At 43.0% G+C, this 20,356-nt stretch overlaps 1 protein-coding gene across 24 annotated transcripts in view; it reads right to left on the bottom strand.

Moving 5' to 3' along the window:
* Positions 1 to 20,356, bottom strand: part of NEDD4L (NEDD4 like E3 ubiquitin protein ligase) — a 1,578,130-nt gene that overhangs the window by 322,236 nt on the left and 1,235,538 nt on the right. For 20 of the 24 annotated variants that reach the window (XM_078674880.1, XM_078674887.1, XM_078674878.1 and 17 more), the window contains one exon: positions 17,888 to 18,007. The exons of the other annotated variants lie outside the window; for them this stretch is intronic. In XM_078674880.1, the coding sequence (XP_078531006.1) occupies positions 17,888 to 18,007 (120 nt within the window). The remainder of the gene's footprint in view (positions 1 to 17,887; positions 18,008 to 20,356) is intronic. 24 annotated transcript variants of the gene reach the window in all.

The following is a 20,356-nucleotide window of genomic DNA, read 5'->3' as shown; positions in this document are numbered from 1 at the left end:
CAGATCAGATTATTAACTGAACGATGTTTACAGCTGTGCTTTGTAGCAGTGCACAAAGACCAGCACCTTCACTTGTCTAATGGAGTGTTAGTGTCTCTTTAACAAGAGAAAAGCTAAAACACAACCAAGAACGAGGTTCAGTCAGACACACATTCATGCCACTCACCAGGGGCCATTCATCTTCAGTATAAATGTGATGCTCTAGCCTGTGGCCGTACCTTGAAGATGTTATTTGTGAAAGTGCAATACCGTGTGGAAAATACACGTTCTGGAGATTTATGATAGTTAACTAAATAGTTTTCAAAATAATATATTGTTGATAGTTAAGTAAACAGTTTTAAAAATAACATATAGTTGAACATGATCATAAAATTGAAACGCAATGCAATACACATTAGTGCTTCCAGACAATTGCATTTGAAGTCATGATCTTTTTATGCAAATTAAGATTTGCGGTAAGTACACGTATGCCATAAAATCTTGCCACAAATATAAGTTTCTATTGTATTGAAACCTTAAAAATCTTTTCATCCAAAACTCCTAGCGTATACACCTGGGAAATAAAAACATCACCTAGAAGCAGTATATTTCCTGAACAACTATTGTAAAATGATGACTGCTATCCAGGCAAAGCATCTCCAAAGTCTGCTGAACAGTAATACCCACATGGCCATAGGGAATACTCCAAACTCCATGGAAGATGGGCGTGGGAACACGGGTATCAATGGACCTCATGCAGGGTGAGTAGACTATTTTAGCCTAAAAAACTGAGCTTCGAAAACTAGAAGTTTGATAATAAGAAGCAACTAATAAAAACAGGCATCTCACTTTGGTAATCACCCTAGTGAGAACCAATACGAAAAAGGAGCGAACAAGGCCAAGTACACAGACAAGCACAGAAGCCTGCTACCTCCCACCCCCAGCGCCTTGAGACCCTCACAGGTGAGTAGTCGCGCTTACTGTTTAAAAGTACTCCTGTGAGTCATTGAGCTGACAAGCTTGTGGATGAAGCACCCGCATGCCTGTGAGAGGTACCTGACCTGAGAAATATGTTGGCAGCCTACTCCGCAAACCCCAAATTTTGAAGACTGTAATCTCTACTGATGACGGTTAAAGAACCAGAAGCACGTGTCTAGAGATCAACACTATCTGCACCAACTGTGGCGAAACACTCAAACACTCTTGAAGCAAGCAAGTAACCGAAACTGCATTTACCACAATGCCAGGGGCGAACCTTGCTGGGAGGTGAAGCGGTGTGCTCCCACACCTGTTCCTGAAGGACGAGAGACTCCGGAAGAGAGATCCGAAGGGGATTCTCACCATAAATGGCGGGGATGCACGGTGGACGTTCATGCATGATAAAGCTCAGAGTCAACAGGTTTCTTCTGGTTTACTTTACCAAATCATCTCAAAACCCACAACAAATCTCTCTGCGAAAATGAAAGGAAGCTTCTAACTATGTGACTACATAAAAATGATTATGATTTTCTTCGGGTTTCAATAAAGTTTTTCCATCAAAAAGGAGTCCTTCAATATTTTAGTTTGCAAGCTAGTCAGCTGCCACCATAATGATCAGCATATGGACTGTTCATGACAAAAAAAGTTTTCATCTAGATCTGACATTACCAAATCTGCACTCACTATTTGGTTAAATACTTGCGGTCTCTCATTGGCCATGATCCGCGGAACATTTCTTTATGACCTCCCCAAAAAGATCTTTCATATCTCCCCATGGATGTGGCAGGTGTATCACAGATCATTCTACCAAACACACTTCGATGTGCACAGAGTTTGATTGAAGCAGTAGGGGACACTGCAGAGGTGGATAGATACCTTTCCCATACCTGTGAGCCCATCATAGTATCTCTGGCATCGGTTCAAATTTTAAAAATGGTGGATCCTTTTTGGAATGCTTGTAGTTTATTTTGAGTCATCGGATAGAAAGAATAAGATTTGATGTAACTACTAACATTTCCAAAGTCAGCGTGAGCTGGCTTGGTTTCAAAGAAATAGTCGGGCTGAGTAAAGCTGGATGCAGAACGAATTAAACTGGTCCACCCAGCTTTGACACTGCCAAGGTCAGAATACTGTTTAAGGTAATGTGGAAATCGATAAGGGATAGACATTTGGGTGCTGAAGCACGAGAACATGGAGGGCATTCTGTATGAAAGTGGGAAGACGTATGGCCATGGGTTTCATTTTTGTGGTTTTAAGTATTCGACTTAGAGAGAAACCATTCTTGAGGATGCTGGTTATAAAATATATTGTCTGTCTTACCTCTTGTTTTTGCTACGTATATGCGAGTCTTCCCAATGTTTGTCCCTGATTCCAAACCTAAAGAACAAGTTACTTACCTTCGGTAACACTTTTTCTGGTAGATACTATATCTGCCTGTGGATTCCTCACCTTGTGAATATCCCCTTGCGTCAGCAACATTCGGAAATTCTTTTTGTAGCTTTGCGCCGAGGTGGAGCCGGACGTCACAGAGGCACGGCACCGCTCGCGACTCCGCTGACGTCACCGACGCCTATAAAAGGCCCACGCCGGCGTGATGACATCAGTTCCGCCCTTTTTTCCGTGCCTTCGAGGCACACGGACGGACCAATGACAGTAGACATATACACAGTATACGCAATATAGAAATCAAGGTAACACACACAGTGTGAAGCAAATGCAATAAAACATTTTAAATAAACAACCCCTTGACAATCAAATAATACATTACATAAACTCCGGTATAGAAGAGTGGACAACGGGGAGGCGGGTGGGTGAGTGAGGAATCCACAGGCAGATATAGTATCTACCAGAAAAAGCGTTACCGAAGGTAAGTAACTTGTTCTTCTGATAGATACATCTGCCGTGTGGATTCCTCACCTTGTGAATAGAGTCCCACAGCAGTCCCCACTCCCGGAGGAGGGTGTCCACTCTTCTAGACCAGGAAATCCTGAAGGACAGAGCGTGCAAAATGACTGTCCCTCCTCACTTCGGAATCCAAGCAGTAATGCTTCGCGAAAGTGTGGAGGGAAGACCAAGTTGCCGCTCTACAAATATCCTCAACAGGCACACCTCTAGCCAACCCTGAGGTTGATGACTTAGCTCTCGTAGAATGAGCCCTTATACCCTCTGGAGGTTCCTTACCGGCCGAAGAGTAGCAGATCTTAATGCAGAGGACGATCCATCTCGACAAAGTCCTCTTATGGACCGCTCTTCCTTTCTTGCAGCCAGCAAAGCCAATAAAGAGCTGGTCATCCAAACGACAGTCTTTAGTCCTGTCCAAGTAAAAAGACACCGCTCTCTTGGGGTCAAGACGGTGTAATCTCTCCTCCTCCTTGGAAGGGTGTGGGGGAGGATAAAAGGTAGGAAGGGTAATGGATTGACCAAGGTGGAAAGAAGTCACCACCTTTGGCAGAAAAGCAGCCCTGGTCCTAAGAACCATTCGATCAGCATGAATGGACAAGAAAGGGGGCTTGTGACTAAGAGCTTGAAGCTCACTTACCCTCCTTGCCGAGGTTATTGCAACGAGGAAAACCGTTTTGAAAGTCAGAAGCCCTCGTAGGACATTTGTGAAGAGGCTCAAAAGGAGCACCCATTAAAAATGTCAAAACAAGATTTAAATCCCACTAAGGCACAATAAAAGGGGTAGGAGGGAACTTATTCGTGAGGCCCTTCAAAAACCTTAAAACTATAGGAGATTTAAAAAGAGAAGGCTGGTCAGGCAAACAGATAAAAGCCGACAGCGCAGAAAGATAACCCTTCACCGTGGCCACAGCAAGCCCTTGCTGTGCCAGAGAAAGGGCAAACTGGAGAACATCAGATAAATGGGCCCTCAAAGGGTCTATAGACTTCTCCCTGCACCAAGTAACAAATTTAGACCACCTATAAGAATAGATGGACTTAGTGGAGTCACGCCTGGCTGACAAAATGACATCCACCACATCGTGAGGGAGAGAAAAAGAAATCAGGTTGCCCCGTTCAATCTCCAGGCATGAAGGTGTAAGGTCTGGAGGTGGGGGTGTAGAACCTGCCTCTCCATCTGAGAGAAGAGATCTGCCCTGTGAGGGAGACGGAGCGGAGGGTGAGAGGAGAGGTGGAGAAGGTCTGAATACCACACCCTTCTTGGCCAATCCGGGGCGATCAATATGACTTGGGCCCGGTCTTGGCAAATTTTCCTCAGAACCCGAGGAATCAATGGTATGGGAGGAAACGCGTAAAGGAGTTGCGAGCTCCAACTCAACTGAAACGCGTCCCCCAAGGCTCCTTGCATCGGATACTGGAGACTGCAGAATGACAGGCAGTGAGCATTCTCGCGAGTGGCGAACAGGTCCACCCGAGGAGTCCCCCACATCTGAAAGATGTTGTGAACTACCCCCGGATGGAGCCTCCACTCGTGATCGGCAGAGAACTGCCGACTGAGACTGTCTGCACGAACGTTCTGAACTCCGGCCAGATGATTTGCCATCAGACAAATCCGATGGTCCTGAACCCAGGACCAGAGACGCAGAGCCTCTCTGCAGAGACACTGCGACCCCACTCCTCCCTGTTTGTTGATGTACCACATCGCGGTCGTGTTGTCCGTCAGGACCTGAACAGACTGACCGCGAAGGGAAGGGAGGAAGGCCTTGAGCGCCAGACGTATCGCCCGCAATTCTAAAAGGTTGATGTGAAGCAACCTTTCCTCTGGAGACCAAAGACCCTTGACCTCCAGGTCCCCCAGATGAGCACCCCACCCGAGAGTGGACGCATCCGATATCACTGTGGCAACCGATGGAGGAATCTGAAAAGGCTTCCCTTGAGACAGATTGCCTTCCACGCTCCACCAAGACAGATCCGCTGCAGTTTCTCTGGAGATCTTCACTGACTCCCTGAGATCTCCGTTGTGCTGACACCACTGCCTGCGGAGGCACCACTGGAGCGCCCTCATATGCCAGCGTGCATGGTTGACCAACAGAATGCATGAAGCCATCAGACCGAGCAGGCGAAGGACCTTCAGGACTGGAACGACCGCTCCATTGTAAAACAAAGGAATCATCTCCTGTATGTCGCGAATCCTTTGAGGAGGAGGGAATGCACGACACACAGTAGTGTCCAGTACCGCACCTATGAACAGGTTGCGCTGTGAGGGCACCAGGTGAGACTTGGGTACATTTATCGAAAAACCCAACCTGTGCAACAACTGAGTTGTCTCTTGCAGATGATGGAGCACCTTCTCCGGCGACTCCGCTTTGATCAGCCAGTCGTCTAGATACGGAAACACATGTATCCCCGTTCTCCTGAGATGAGCTGCCACCACTGCCATCACCTTGATGAAGACTCGAGGCGCAGTAGTAAGACCAAACGGAAGGACCACAAACTGGTAGTGTTGTGACCCAACCGTAAAACGGAGATACTTTCTGTGCGACTTCAAGATGGGAATATGAAAATACGCATCCTGCAAGTCGATCGACACCATCCAGTCTTCTTCTAGCAGCGCTTGAAGAACCTGCGCAAGAGTGAGCATCTTGAACTTTTCCTGTTTCAGGTAAAGGTTCAAAATCCTGAGGTCCAGGATTGGCCGAAGCCTGCCATCTTTCTTGGGGATCAGGAAATACCGGGAGTAGCACCCCTGACCCCTTTCCTGCTCTGGAACCACCTCTATCGCACCTTTTCGGAACAAAGCCAGGACTTCTTCCTGCAGGAGAAGCAGGTGGTCCTCCGAACAATAACCCTGGCAAGGAGGGTAATTGGGAGGGAATTCCTGGAAAGGAAGTGCATACCCATTCTCTACAAGATTGAGAACCCAAAGATCCGATGTTATTAATTCCCAATCTTGTAGAAAATGTGTAAGCCGACCCCCCACTGGGCCCACATGATCCGGAATGGCGGATCTAGGGCTGCTTTGCTGCGTTGGCCGGGGGTTGGGAAGGGGAGGAGGAAGAGGAGGAGGAAGCTTGACGCCCTCTAGGGCGGCATCTTTGCCTGCCCCTGTACGACTTGTACAGCGTATTCTGCTGCTGTTGTGGCTGCTGCTGAGATGGTCTGTAAGAACGAAAGGAAGATCTTCCAAACCCCCTGTAGCGTCTTCCAGTAGTACCTCTGGACTGGAGACCCAAAGATTTTGCAGTGGCCCTACTGTCCTTAAAACATTCCAAGGCAGCATCAGCCTTCTTGCCAAACAATCCTGAGCCATCAAAAGGCAAGTCCATCAAAACAGACTGAACGTCTGCAGAGAACTCCGATGATTTAAGCCAGGCAGCCCTCCTAGTGGCCACGGAAGAGCCCATGACCCGCGCCACCGAATCAGCAGTGTCCAGACCACTCTGAATCACCTGTCTCGCAGCTGCTTGAGTGTCCGATATCACCTCCTGAAAATCCTTTCTGTCATCCTCAGGGATTTTCGGAATCAACTGTTTGACAGAATCCATCAAGGCATGGATATACCTTCGCATCAGACACGTTGCGTTGGTTGACTTTAACGCCATACTGGCTGAGGAGAAAACCTTCTTGGCAGTTTGATCCTGCTTTCTGGATTCTTTATCCCCAGGAACCTGTGGAAAAGCACCAGCAGATCTCTTTGAGCAGGCAGCCTGCACAACCAAACTCTCAGGTAGGGGATGTGTTGATAAAAATTCAGGGTCCCCAGGTGCAACTCTGTATCTCCTCGCCACTGTTCTAGAAACGGCCGGAGCAGATAAAGGTTTCTTCCAAACCTCATAGATGGGCTCAGATAAGGCATCATTGAAGGGTAACATAGGTTCAATAACAGACGAGGGTGAATGAAGAACCTCAGTTAAAATATTAGGTTTATAATCAGCAGTGGGCAGAGTAATATTCAATAAACTCTATGCTTTTTTTATAACGGTGTGATAAGGCACCACATCCTTCGATGGTACATTTGACACCGAAGCCAAGTCCCACTCAGGAGACAGTTCAAGTCCACTGGCCTCACCCAAGTCCTCAAAAGGATCCTCAGAATCCTGTAACTCCCCTTCTTCAGTATCTGAATATTGACATCTTTCCTCTTCCAGAAGTCTCTGGGCCTCTCTCCGAGACCTTTCCTTCACAACAGAAGCCAATGGATTCGGAATTGACTCCGACGGGGTCGGTGCCGGCGTCGAACCCGAAGTCGGATGAGGTCTTTTTATACGAGGTCGAGCAGAATCCTGCCTCGGAGTCGTAGGTATCGGCGTCGATGGGACCGGGTCGACGGAGTCGGCGTCGTGCGCTTTGGCGTCGACGACGCCGGTGGTGTCGGAAAATGCCAATGCGGTGATATAGCCGGCATAAAAGGCATGAAGGGCGCAGGGGCATAAGCCTGGGGAACACCCAAGTTAAAAGCCATAGGACCCGTGGGACCAACAGGTGCGCCAGACGGGAACATTGCCCTAGAATAGACACCAAACATGGCGTTCAGGAACTGAGAAGGATCCTGACCTGGAGTTGGAAAATCAGGATATGGACCTCTAGGTTGTTCCTGAGGAGGTGGAGTCGATACGACGTCGACCTCTTCATCGAGTCCAGGAACCGGGGTCGACGAACCCGCAGGCACCGGAACTTCGACTTCACCAGCCCCCTGCTCCTCACCTTCATCCTCCTGAACAGAAGGATTGGATGGAACCGGAGAATGGACCTTCTTCTGAGATTCGGGTGAATTCGGATGTGAACCCTCACCAACAGAGTTATGATCTTCCGACTCTGAAACTTCCACTTCCTTACTCAGAAGCTTGACTTGGGACTTCGGTCTTGAACTAGAGTCCTTTTCAGAGTGATGAAGTGACTCATGGCTCCTCTTCTTGTGCTTCTTCCTCGAAGACTTCGAAGCGTGAGCTGAAGAAGACTCCGAGCGTGACCTCGAACAAGACCTCGACTTCGACCGTCGAGATCGAGACTTCGAAGACTTTTTAACTTTCTTATTTTTAAGTTTTGCCACGAGGAGTTTCGTCTCTCTCTCTCTTAAAGCCTTCGGAGTCATCTTCTTGCAGCAAGGACAATCCTCGACGTCATGGTCGGAACTTAAGCACCAGACACAGCATTCATGAGGATCGGTGATAGACATAGTCTTGCCACATTCGCCGCAAGCTTTAAATCCAGTTTTCTTCGACGACATTTCGAAGAATATCAAGATAGACACAATAATAGGATAATAGAAACAAAGTTACTGTAAAGCTACAGTACGATCCCAGAAAACCTTTAGCGTCGACGACGCGGAAAAAAGGGAACTGATGTCATCACGCCGGCGTGGGCCTATTATAGGCGTCGGTGACGTCAGCTGAGTCGCGAGCGGTGCCGTGCCTCTGTGACGTCTGGATCCACGTCGGCGCGAAGCTACAAAAAGAATTTCCGAATGTTGCTGACGCAAGGGGATATTCACAAGGTGAGGAATCCACACGGCAGATGTATCTATCAGAAATGGTTGCCTCCACAATGGAGATTCCATCTGCAGTGTCACTTTCAATTATCGTTCACCAAAACAATGTACAGAGGACAATCCAAGAACATTCAAACCTTTTCAGGGTAGTACCTTTTTTTATGCCAAAATAACTTCGGACCATTTCAGTGATTTCTCTGCCTCAGAAACCACATTTAACTATGGTTAACTGCTTCCTTCCACACTAAACTTTCAACATAATCTACTTTGACATCACAATCTCCTTTATCAAAGGGTCTCTCAATGATTCATGATCCTTTAATATCATACAGTCATTCAACACCATACTTTAATGTCAAATATTTCAAACTAACAATAACCATATGACGCATGATCTGTGAATGCCTCATTTTTACTCAACAGCAGGATATCCAAGGACATTAAAACTGAGTAGGACGTCAATGTACCTTCAGCTTTAAGTTCATCAAATGAACAACAAACAAAAACTAATCTTGATGCTACGTCTGACGACTTAGGTTGGCTCAACTAAATGCTTAACTTCTTCTATACCTTGCTCCCCCACGAGGTGGTCCAGTGTCTCTCCTCATATTCCTCTGGTAGAGGAGGATCCTTCCATACAGTATTCTCTATGTTGAAAAGAAAGTTATTTAGATACTCAAACTCTTTCTCTTACCACATGAATAACGACCACTGACTTTCTGACCAGAGATCTCCGTTTTCACTGGTCCCGAAGGCAAATTACCTTGGTAGGCAAGGGCTTCCACAGAACCAGCACCGATGCAGAAGCCAGAGGATGTGTGGAGTGAGGTTGAAGTTCGGGTCTAAAACGCCAGACTCCGTAAACCTGCAGGATCAGGTACACCCATAGAGATTTGCCCAGAGGGATGCAAGGCCGTCCTCAAGATACCCAGCAAGGCCGGTCAAAGGATTAGACATGGGAAGGGCTGGCAGTTGGAGCTGGAAACTCAGATATGAACTCTTGCCAAAAAAGACTTTGCCTTCCTCTCCCTGATATTCTTTGGGTGCATGGTAAAACACAGGCTGAGGGGTCATGGTGAAATTATAGACATGACATGCAAATGTCATGTGGATCCAATAATGACGTATTCGAACGATTTCCTCAACATGGTTTAAACCCGAGACCTAAGGAGGTAATAATTTACCTAGTAGCGGTCAAATTCGCTGAGGACGTTCAGGACTAGATACTAAAGAAGTGCTCAGAACCTGCACTGGTAAGGTATAGAGAAACAGAAGTGGACGCCCGTGCATCAATCTTCAACATTTATAGTCTGATGTCATTACAGCCGGGGCTGACAAAGCAGTGATTAAAGGACAAAAACCAGTACCACTTCTGTTTGAATTCCATATAAGTTGTGGTAACTGTTGATGCTTAGCTTGCTTGACTCTATGACCACACCACGCAACCTCAGCTCTATTTGTTGCCTGAAAACCCCTCTATGTCATTTGCATTGTATGTTTTTTCTGTAATTCTTTTCCCATGTTGGATGCAGGATTGTGTCCCGTTCATTACATGTGTCGCTTTTTATGTATACATTTTCTTCTTCACATTGCTTATTAAAACTCCTTGTCCGGCTGGACATTGAAAATCTATAGTACCCATCAAGGTCTATATGTTATCTATTCTTTGTATAGTTCACCTAAGGACCACTGTTCTAAAAAATAAAGTAGCATAGCAGCACCTAGCAGGGATGGAAAGCTGTTGGTGGGGAGCCATTTGGAGCATATTCATAAAAAGAGAAATCTGAAGAAGGAAGTACCTAATTAGTAACCACAATTTTGCAATCCCGGTTTCCTTGCCATTTCCAAGAAATCCTTCAGACACATTCCTTCGTGGTACAACGTGTCCTTCTAAACATTTTGAGACATCACTCTTCAGGAGAGTGATTCTCTGCTAGGCAAACCTGGAATAAAGTATTAAGATCTTTCTGAGATCTCTTACTGACACAGGATGGGAAACTTACAATAAGAACAGGCATATTACTTGACAGCGAGAACAAAAGACCTAACGTATTCAGCTTATCTTCCAAAATAGCTCAGTAGCAATTTCTCTATATAATACAAATCCTTGCTCAGTAATGGAAGATGCTATTTGTTCAGAGCAAGGAAAAGAAATGAGCTTTAACAGTCTCTCTACTGTATTATGGAATGGAAAATGCCATTGTTGGGCCCCGTAAAAAGGAACTGCAGGGTTTCATTACTTGCAGAAAAGATACCACCTATAAGCCAATGTTCTTCCTTTTCTTTGCTTTTACTTTGTGGAACGGAATTAAAGCTAAAATACATCTTGCAGCTTATTCGTTATTTAATCAGAAAATGTTTGAATAAAGTAAAGAGCGGGACGGGACCAGTGTATAGCTATAATTATTACCACTAATATTAAAAGAAAATAATATTAATAACGCTAATAATATTAATAATAACAAGCTGCTTTCTCTTACAACAGTGATCCAGGATCTGGTACAGACGTGGAAATAATCTGTGTTAGTAAATAGCGAAGAGCTGACATACTTTAACGTCTTATCTCACACGTGTGATTCGTACTGTCCTGCAGAAGACTTACCCTGGTGAAAGTGATGAATGTCCTTGGTACAGAGACACTGACCACTCTTATTTGTTGAGGGCCTGCCCTAAGAATGGAGTGTCCTCAAAAGCTTTAGTGGATATGTTTAAATATCCAGCAGGGTTGCACCTCAGCTTATACCCCAAAGTGGACCCTTTAGGCCATGTCCCTCTTACTACCAAGAATAAAACCAATTAAAAGGACAACAAATCACTCCTGGCTGGTGACTGCAGTGTACTGCAATGAAATGGCTAGTTTGAACCAGCAAAGTTAAAGAATTGGCTAACATGTGCACAAAGCCGTGGAGGCTGAAGTGGACCATAAGATAGGGACTAGGCAAAATTAAAGGATTGTGGAGGACTTGTCAGTCTGGAGACTGTTTGCAAAGGATGTGCTGTACCCTCCAGGTCCTAAACCACCGCTCCATGAAAAGGGAGAATAACCCGTCGTTAAAATATCTTCCAGTGCTATGGTGTATTTTTACAAAAAGACTATTTTTTGCTTGCAACCATATACAAGTCTGTTCTTGTATCTGGAATGCTTTAACCTGCAGTTTGTAAATAAAGGAAGGCTTGGGTCCTTGATGCAAACTAGATTGAACCTCCTTTAACTTTTTTAACTGCCAAAATATCTAGTTGCCACCATTTTTTTACCCTCTTGAAACAAAGGGACCCACGTTCTTATTTCTTTAGCCCTTATGATTTATTTCACTCACCCACCTGCAGGTATGCAATGCTCCGGAGTTAGCCATGTTACATCTGTAGATGAACTAGTCTTTGAAGCTGTGTTTACGGTTTGTTGTTTATTATTATTTTTTAATACAAAGCTTGTACTTGTAAATAAATATATATAAATAAAAATAAAAATGCGATTTCATTGTGTTGCTCAGGTCAAGCGATGTGCCCTCGCTGAAATTAGTTTTCTATGCATAGTTGACTCTGGGTCACTGCCCAGTGGGCTGGTGTGCCCCATCCAGCAATGCAGATATTTCATGAGCCTGTATAAGCCAAAACTATCCCCGCATTTCAGTGGGAGCATAAGAACACCAGTTTCCTCATAACATGGTCAACTTGCAGGCAGCTTACTCACAGTAACCTGTGCTGCCAGGCTTCTGCCACTTTTCGCTGCCAGGATGGCAAGAGTTCACACACGATATGAATAAGGCGAGTAGGACTTTTTTACTCAGTGACATTACCCTTCACATTCGTGTTCTGAATAGGCATCGCTAAGCGCTCTAGATTATTTTCTCCTGCTGCTAGGTGGTGTGAGCATTACAGAACCGAAAAAGAAAGTCCTTTAATCTCCAAATTGCAGGAGGAGCTGAGGGTCCTCTGTTGGGAGTTGGTGGCATTGTACTTTTGTGGTCTGAGGGCTGCCCAGATCCACCTGCAGTAGGTGACAGATACAGTCTGGTTGATTTGGGACGCCGTTCATCACTAGGTCTCCATGCCAGACTTAGTTACAGTTAGTCCACCAAAGGTACATACTTTCGTCACTGCAGGACAAGGTATATATAACATTTGCAGACGAAAAGTGATCCTGAACTATGTGGAGAACCAGCTTTATGTGCACTTTGTGTGCCAGGCCTCGAATGCAATTATGGTGCAGTCAAATGTTGTGCTTTAGATAATCAAATTAGCAGAGGGCAAATAAGCTGTATTTTCTTACTCCTTTGTGATTGATCTGTGTATTGCCTGACTATGTGGGTCTTCCCCAAGAATAGGCCATTCCTGCAAGTAAGTCAACCGCTAGTCCTACAGAATAGCAGAGTACACTATCTTTTCATTTATTAAATACCTTTTTAAAATACAGGAACATTTCCTGTTTTCACTACATAGTGAGTGAAGCTGTGAAAGATGTTTAATGTACAAAGAGGCATTCCTGAAGCAGGGCCAGTTTTGTCACTATCCATTTGGTGCACTAATCACTCGTTGCTTTTCGGGCCTTCTTGTGTTCAGGGTGTGAGAGAAAATCCTAGGCAGTCTTATCGATAAGTAAACAAGTGACCTGACCAAAATTGCAAAAGGAACAATCAACCAAAAAAGGAATTATCTGTATAAAACATATATATTTTTAATAATAAACATAGTAAAAATCATATAGATAACTGAAAGTAATCAGACTATATGACAAATCAATCTAAAATTACATACAATCAATGCATATATTAACAAAACATATTGAATAAAAGAAGACACCAAAGTTACAAGAAGGTGTCCACAGTAAGGTGACGGTTAAATACTCGACACGCGTTTCGGCGAAAACGCCTTCTTCAGGAGCCACCTGAAATTACATACAAACATATATAAGGTGCAGTTCCTAAATATTCTAAAATTACAGGTCAAACAACAGTACATACTTTAATTCCTTAACCATAGGTTCAAAACACATTATTGAGTATATTGCCTAGTGCTGTTAAGGTCAAAACTGTCACTTTGTTTCTTACATGTCATCTAATACACATATACCATGAACAATGATTGTGTAGTACCCAAAAACATAGTCAAAATCAAATACAAAATTTTATCCTAACACCTATTGGTGACAATGCTACATTTCTTTTTAAATCCTCTGTAGATATAATGATGACCACTTACAAAAGGAAGATGGAATAAGGACACAGTCGTTGTCTTTGTGTGAGGAACAGGCAGTTGATGTACCTGGACAAATAAGACGATCATGTCATAATTATAGAATGATGTTATTATATTAGGTGTATAGACATGTCAAATGAACACATAATGCCATAAAAATGCAGAGGGCATGTGGAAAAAACACATGATATTGGGTCGGGTTTACATGGGACTTAGACTTGAATAATCCGGCTTAGATGAATAGGATAATTTACTAAGCCTGTATGGCTTAATAGAAAGGCGTATTAACTATAAGGGATACCGGTCAGATGGTAATTACGATCTTTCGAGAGGTATCAGTAATTGTCAGGTGCACTAGATGGACTGGTTATTGGAAAAATACACAGCGAATCTGTAAAGATAGATAGAGAAAGCATAGTAACATTATAACTGCTCCTTTTCGAAACAGCGGAAACATGTGGGACACGTGGCCTACTAAAAATTATTAATGAGCCTACCTCAACATAAAGTTGTTCCACACAGTGAATGGTACGTTCTTATGAAGCCACACGAAAAGCGATAAGTCATACGTATGGTTCCTGACTGACACACTTATCTAGAGAGATAAGAGCAAACATATTTATAAAGGACATCTTGTTCCAATGAGGTAGAATAAAAGGCAAGGATCAGGAGACTAATAATTATTAGTCTCCTGATCCTTGCCTTTTATTCTACCTCATTGGAACAAGATGTTGAGGTAGGCTCATTAATAATTTTTAGTAGGCCACGTGTCCCACATGTTTCCGCTGTTTCTCTATCTATCTTTACAGATTCGCTGTGTATTTTTCCAATTACCAGTCCATCTAGTGCACCTGACAATTACTGATACCTCTCGAAAGATCGTAATTACCATCTGACAGGTATCCCTTATACTTAATACGCCTTTCTATAAAGCCATATAGGCTTAGTAAATTATCCTATTTATCTAAACCGGATTATTCAAGTCTAAGTCCCAGGTAAACCCGACCCATTATGTGTTTTTTCCACATGCCCTCTGCATTTTTATGGCATTATGTGTTCATTTGACATGTCTATACACCTAATATAATAACATCATTCTATAATTATGACATGATCGTCTTATTTGTCCAGGTACATCAACTGCCTGTTCCTCACACAAAGACAACGACTGTGTCCTTATTCCATCTTCCTTTTGTAAGTGGTCATCATTATATCTACAGAGGATTTAAAAAGAAATGTAGCATTGTCACCAATAGGTGTTAGGATTACATTTTGTATTTGATTTTGACTATGTTTTTGAGTACTACACAATCATTGTTCATGGTATATGTCTATTAGATGACATGTAAGAAACAAAGTGACAGTTTTGACCTTAACAGCACTAGGCAATATACTCAATAATGTGTTTTGAACCTATGGTTAAGGAATTAAAGTATGTACTGTTGTTTGACCTGTAATTTTAGAATATTTAAGAACTGCACCTTATATATGTTTGTATGTAATTTCAGGTGGCTCCTGAAGAAGGCGTTTTCGCCGAAACGCGCGTCGAGTATTTAACCGTCACCTTACTGTGGACACCTTCTTGTAACTTTGGTGTCTTCTTTTATTCAATATGTTTTGTTAATATATGCATTGATTGTATGTAATTTTAGATTGATTTGTCATAGAGTCTGATTACTTTCAGTTATCTATATGATTTTTACTATGTTTATTATTAAAAATATGTATGTTTTATACAGATAATTCCTTTTTTGGTTGATTGTTCCTTTTGCAATGTTGGTCAGGTCACTTGTTTACTTATCGATAAGACTGCCTAGGATTTTCTCTCACACACTGTGTCTACCCTGCCCTAGGAGTCTTCTTAATAACTACCCAGGGGGTCCTTGCTTTTCTCACACTTCTTGTGTTCAGGGCCGGACTGGGAACCAAAACCGGCCCTGGCGAAGAGCTTGGCCGGCCCCCCCACCTCCCGGAAGGGTTGGGGGTGCGACCGCGCTCTTTGCCAGGGCCGGTTTTCGGCCTATTTTGTTACAGAGCCATTTTTGCAGCAACGCTGCAAAAACGGTCCTGTAACAAAAACGGCCCCAGAGGCCCAAAACCGGCCCCCCACCCTTGCGGCGAACCGGGGGATTACCCGGTGCCCGCAACGGCCAGTCCGGGCCTGCTTGTGTTGAATATTTTATTTCATGTTTCAGAAATATAATATGCATTAAGACACATGCCAAACGACAGCAGGTCTTCCATATACATTTGAAGCACTGTTCAGAACTCCTCACAGCAGAACCTGTAGGACATTGGAAGACGACCATAGCCAAGTCTTTTTTGCAACCCCCCATAAATTAAATTTTACCCTGGTGAAATGCTCCGAAGAGACTTTTCCAGAAACTTGGCGATCCATAAGAGAAAAAGAATATCACTACCACAGAAGATACTGAAATTAAACCAACCTTTACCATGAATAGCCACATATCTGCAGAACTACAGTTCCAAATGGTACCTGGGAGGGAAAGCACGAACAAGAGGGTTCTACTTCTCGGTGTAATAACTACCATGTACTGCGCTGTAACTGCTGAAACAGAAACTCGCACCACCCAACACCTAGAAGCTAAGAAATGCCTCGTTCTGAAAAATAAAAAAATAAAATTATCCAACCTCAAACTTCTGAAAAGGTACTAGAGCAGCACAAGTGTTGAATCAGCTACACCAGCAATCTGAGGTCAGAGTTAGGACTTAGGGAAACTAAGCCCTGCTTCCGTGGGATTGGAGTGTGCTAGGGCCCGTCCCCAAAAAATCCTTTGATGTACAACATCCCGAACCCTAGTGTTCCAACCAAAATTCTAAAAACTCCTTATGGAAATTGCTAACTAGCACTCGCTGAGGATTACCAGGTAACTAACCAAGCAGAATAGCAGCTGAATCAAAATAATAAAATACTGCAACACAATCATCCCTTTACACATCACAGTTCCTCACATACATGCGCCACTAACAACAAGGAAGATACAGCTGTAGCCCTTACAGCACGAGAACTACCAACAACACAAGAAAATGGACTGATAGAACTGACACGGGTTAGGTGGAGGGTCAAGTCAACATCCAGCATCCACTACCCCTATTATAACAGACAGGGTCTATTCACACACAACACCATGGACGACACTACAGGCAAACACAGAACCGCACATACAAACATCTCCCAATCAAAGCACTAGGGGGCCACGTGATATCCTAGAACCATAAAAACTGTTTTCCCTGAGCTGTTCACTACATTGGGCCAGCTGTGTACCAGTAGCCATACTAAATGGGTTTTTCACAGACGTACCTCGCAGTTATCATTCAAAACTCACAAGTAGATTTCAAACCGGAAGTGTAATTTTCCAGTGGACGCTAATTTAAGAGACAATTTTAAACACTGTTAATATTTTTATTTTTTACTGTCACAGACTACTGCAGAAACCGCAACTCGAAAAAATACGTGTCTACTTGTTTAAATCTCTGGTGTTCAAACAGAATGAAAACTCTGAATTAACAGGTTTTCGTACTTCGACAGAAGAATGTTTCAGTAGTCTCAATGCCATGCGCTTCTCCGCATGAACCCTTGAGTTGACAAAACATTACGCTTTCAATTTCTAGCTCTGAGACATTTAATTGGAGTTTAAGGAGCGAATATACCAACCTCCTAGTCAAACAGAAGCTTATTGGAAAGTTAAAGGCAGCTGGGAGCACATATAAGTGCACCAATATTTGTAGCAGAAAGTAGTCGACGGCAAATGTTCCAAGCTTTTCCGTTAATAAATCATAATATTTGTTTTAAGATGCAGCATTAGAGGGAACAATATGGTACCTCGGTTCAACACGGGGGTCGGCTTTGTCATTTGTTCTAGATATTAGGTATTTCACACAATATATATGAAAACAGTAGACACTTGGAAGTGTAGCAAAAACATACTCCTCTCCTCCAACAAATCCATTAACCCCAGGGTGCAAGGTATAGTGTATATATACTTGTACATTATCACAAGAAAACCCACACTTTGTGATGTATGGTCTTCCGTTTGGAAGTGTCTCACTCTTGCATGGCAGGACAGTGAAAGAAGAATGTTGAATTCAGCATGGAAACAAAAAATGAACTGAGGAGACACTAGCGGAGATGCCTGTAAAAGTGAAAGCCACGTGCATGCAGAGAATCTGAAGATAGAAAGCCACTGGAAGACAAGAGGGGACGATCAGATGAGAAGAAAGAGCAGCAGCCAAGTCGGAGATACCAATGGAAGTTAGATGGTGATAGAACAATGAGAAGATGTTGTGCTGCAGAAGAGACCAGTGCTAGATGAGACAAACTCTCACCTCTAGTGGAGCGGATAAGGTTACTGTTGGTGAACTGAGACTACGCGGTCGCCTTATCTGAGGCTCGCTTAGATGATTGTTACTGTTTGACGTTGACCCAGCTGCACCATCTTCGGCAAGCTAGTATGGAGGCAAACATAAGTTAGAAATATTTGTGCAGCCTTACATACATATACAAAAGTCTAATTACGGTGAAAAAACGACCTAATTTTAACAAAGGAAACGGAAAGTCAGGCTGTCCTAGAATTCTCCCACATGTTAGATGGTGTCTAAGTTCATCAAGCCTATGCCTCCCTATACAGAATAAAAACTAAAACCTACAATATATTTCCAAATGCTTTCTATAAAAAAAATATCATACCAATGAACATTATTATACCCATGATTTTTTTTTGGGCGGTGGAACTCTTTGTACAAAGGGTAAGAAAACAAATGCACACGTGCCTTACCATGTTTGGGTCTTTATTATTTAACTTTCAGTAAAACCCCCTACAAATATGTTGAGGTGTACGAGGGTGCTTAGCACAAGCTTCGGTATTAAGGAAAAAAATGAATAAAGAGATGAGCTCAAGCAAAGGGGTATACTACAGTAGTGTTTGTGAAATCTCAAGATGTTAGACTAACACAGAGCTGGTCTATCTGCTTATGTAAGTAAAAGTCTATAAGGAATTCTTTGACAATCTAAGAATTCGCGGTAGAGGGGTTAAGTAATATTAGAAATGTGAGAACTGGGAAATGACCTCATCAATAACAATCACAAATGTGTCTCAATGGGCTAATGGGAGACAAATGTAATCTTAGCATGTGTATATAGAGATTCTAACATTTCCCAGAAGACTATATGACAATTCAGTATCAGCTAATACACGGAATTGAACTGTTAAAAAATTATCACGTTATTAGTGTGTAAAGGTGTATGGATTATTAAACATTTACAAAATGTAACTTTTATATGTTGATCATGAGCCTATTCCTTGAAGGAATATCTCGTAAAAATAAAAGTTTAGAACACGATCATGTCCTGCCACCAAGGGCACTTACTAAGCCTGAACATTAAGGTTTGGATACTGATAAGACAACAGATGCATTTATGATTGAACAATAGTCCACAGTGAATCTCAGAGGCCGTGCCAAAACAGGCATACATTTCCGTAGACTCCAGCCTTTTAACTTTTACTTATGTACAATGGGTCCTACTGCCATAGTCAGAAGAGGTGAGAGAAAGCCATCTTTACCGTAATACAAATGTCATCTGTACAAGTTTAAGGCGAATAATAACTCTCTAGCAGCAATTACCACACAATTGCAGCTCCAAACCCCTGACAAGTTATAGCTCTCCAGACAGATGATTATATGTTAGAAGGAAGGGCTCACCAATTCTAGCCCTAGTCTAGGCCTAATCAAGTACATTTCACTACTGACACGATGGAATAAGCCTGAAAAATACAAATTCAATACCACAAATATGGTGGTATGTCTGCTGCATAAACACTGGTTCAACATTATGTGAACAAAAGGAAATGAAATAAGGTATAAAGTATCTTAAGCAACTTCCCTAACAAGGGTGTCTATCACTGGATGCATCTCCCGATGCTGCAACGAGTGAATTAGGCATTTTCAGTTTCTCTGGTTAGGAAGTGGTTTAGGGTTTAACAACTCAAGTCATGACAGGAGTGTTATGCAGGTATTCTTTGCCTCCTGCTGCACTATCCACCTCACCTGCCTAAATAAATGAGCTATACATTTTTACAACAAGCCAGAATAATGTGCAGTTAAGGTATTCTGCTTGTGAAAGAAGGCGGAGTGTGGTAATTTTCCTGTTTGTTCCTAGTAGCTGCTGTTCATTCTGATCAGTACTTAGCCTTACAGAAATTGCATAAGTACATGGTCAATGCACAGATGGGACTGTGCTTGAGATGACAGTCGGTTCATGAGACAACCAACGGGCATTCGTAGAGTCCCTCGGAAATTGTCCCACCTACATATGAATGTTTTTATGGACAACACATCATGGGGAGCACGAGAATCATAGTAAACATTTACAGGATGTTATCCTCCTTCAGCTAAGATAGCAAAGCTAAGTTGAGGTTTCAAGATTTGATTGAGCAATGTACTTCTTCCTCGACCATGAAAAAAACCAACTCATTAACATGCAAGTGATGATGTCCAAAAACTCAGTATAATCAGTATAATCACATTCGAAGGGCTACTGATTATCGAGTCTAGAATAGCTTGGGACAAACATTATGGACAAAATATTGAGGGACAAAATATAGAAAGGTAAGACTGTATAGATTTTCAAGAGTGCAATCATCACACTCCCCGAATCACTCCTGCCATGTTTTCTGACTCTGCAATATATTGAAATTTCCTGTAAGTAATGTATCGAAGACTTCTGCAGTCCTCCAGGAAGCAGACGCTGAAGGTCATCTAAAATAGTTCTCTCCATTAATTAATTTGAGTGACTAA

The sequence above is a fragment of the Lissotriton helveticus genome, chromosome 2_1 (assembly GCF_964261635.1).
Source record: "Lissotriton helveticus chromosome 2_1, aLisHel1.1, whole genome shotgun sequence".
Lineage (NCBI taxonomy): Eukaryota > Metazoa > Chordata > Amphibia > Caudata > Salamandridae > Lissotriton > Lissotriton helveticus.
This window is presented reverse-complemented; position numbering and strand designations above follow the sequence as displayed.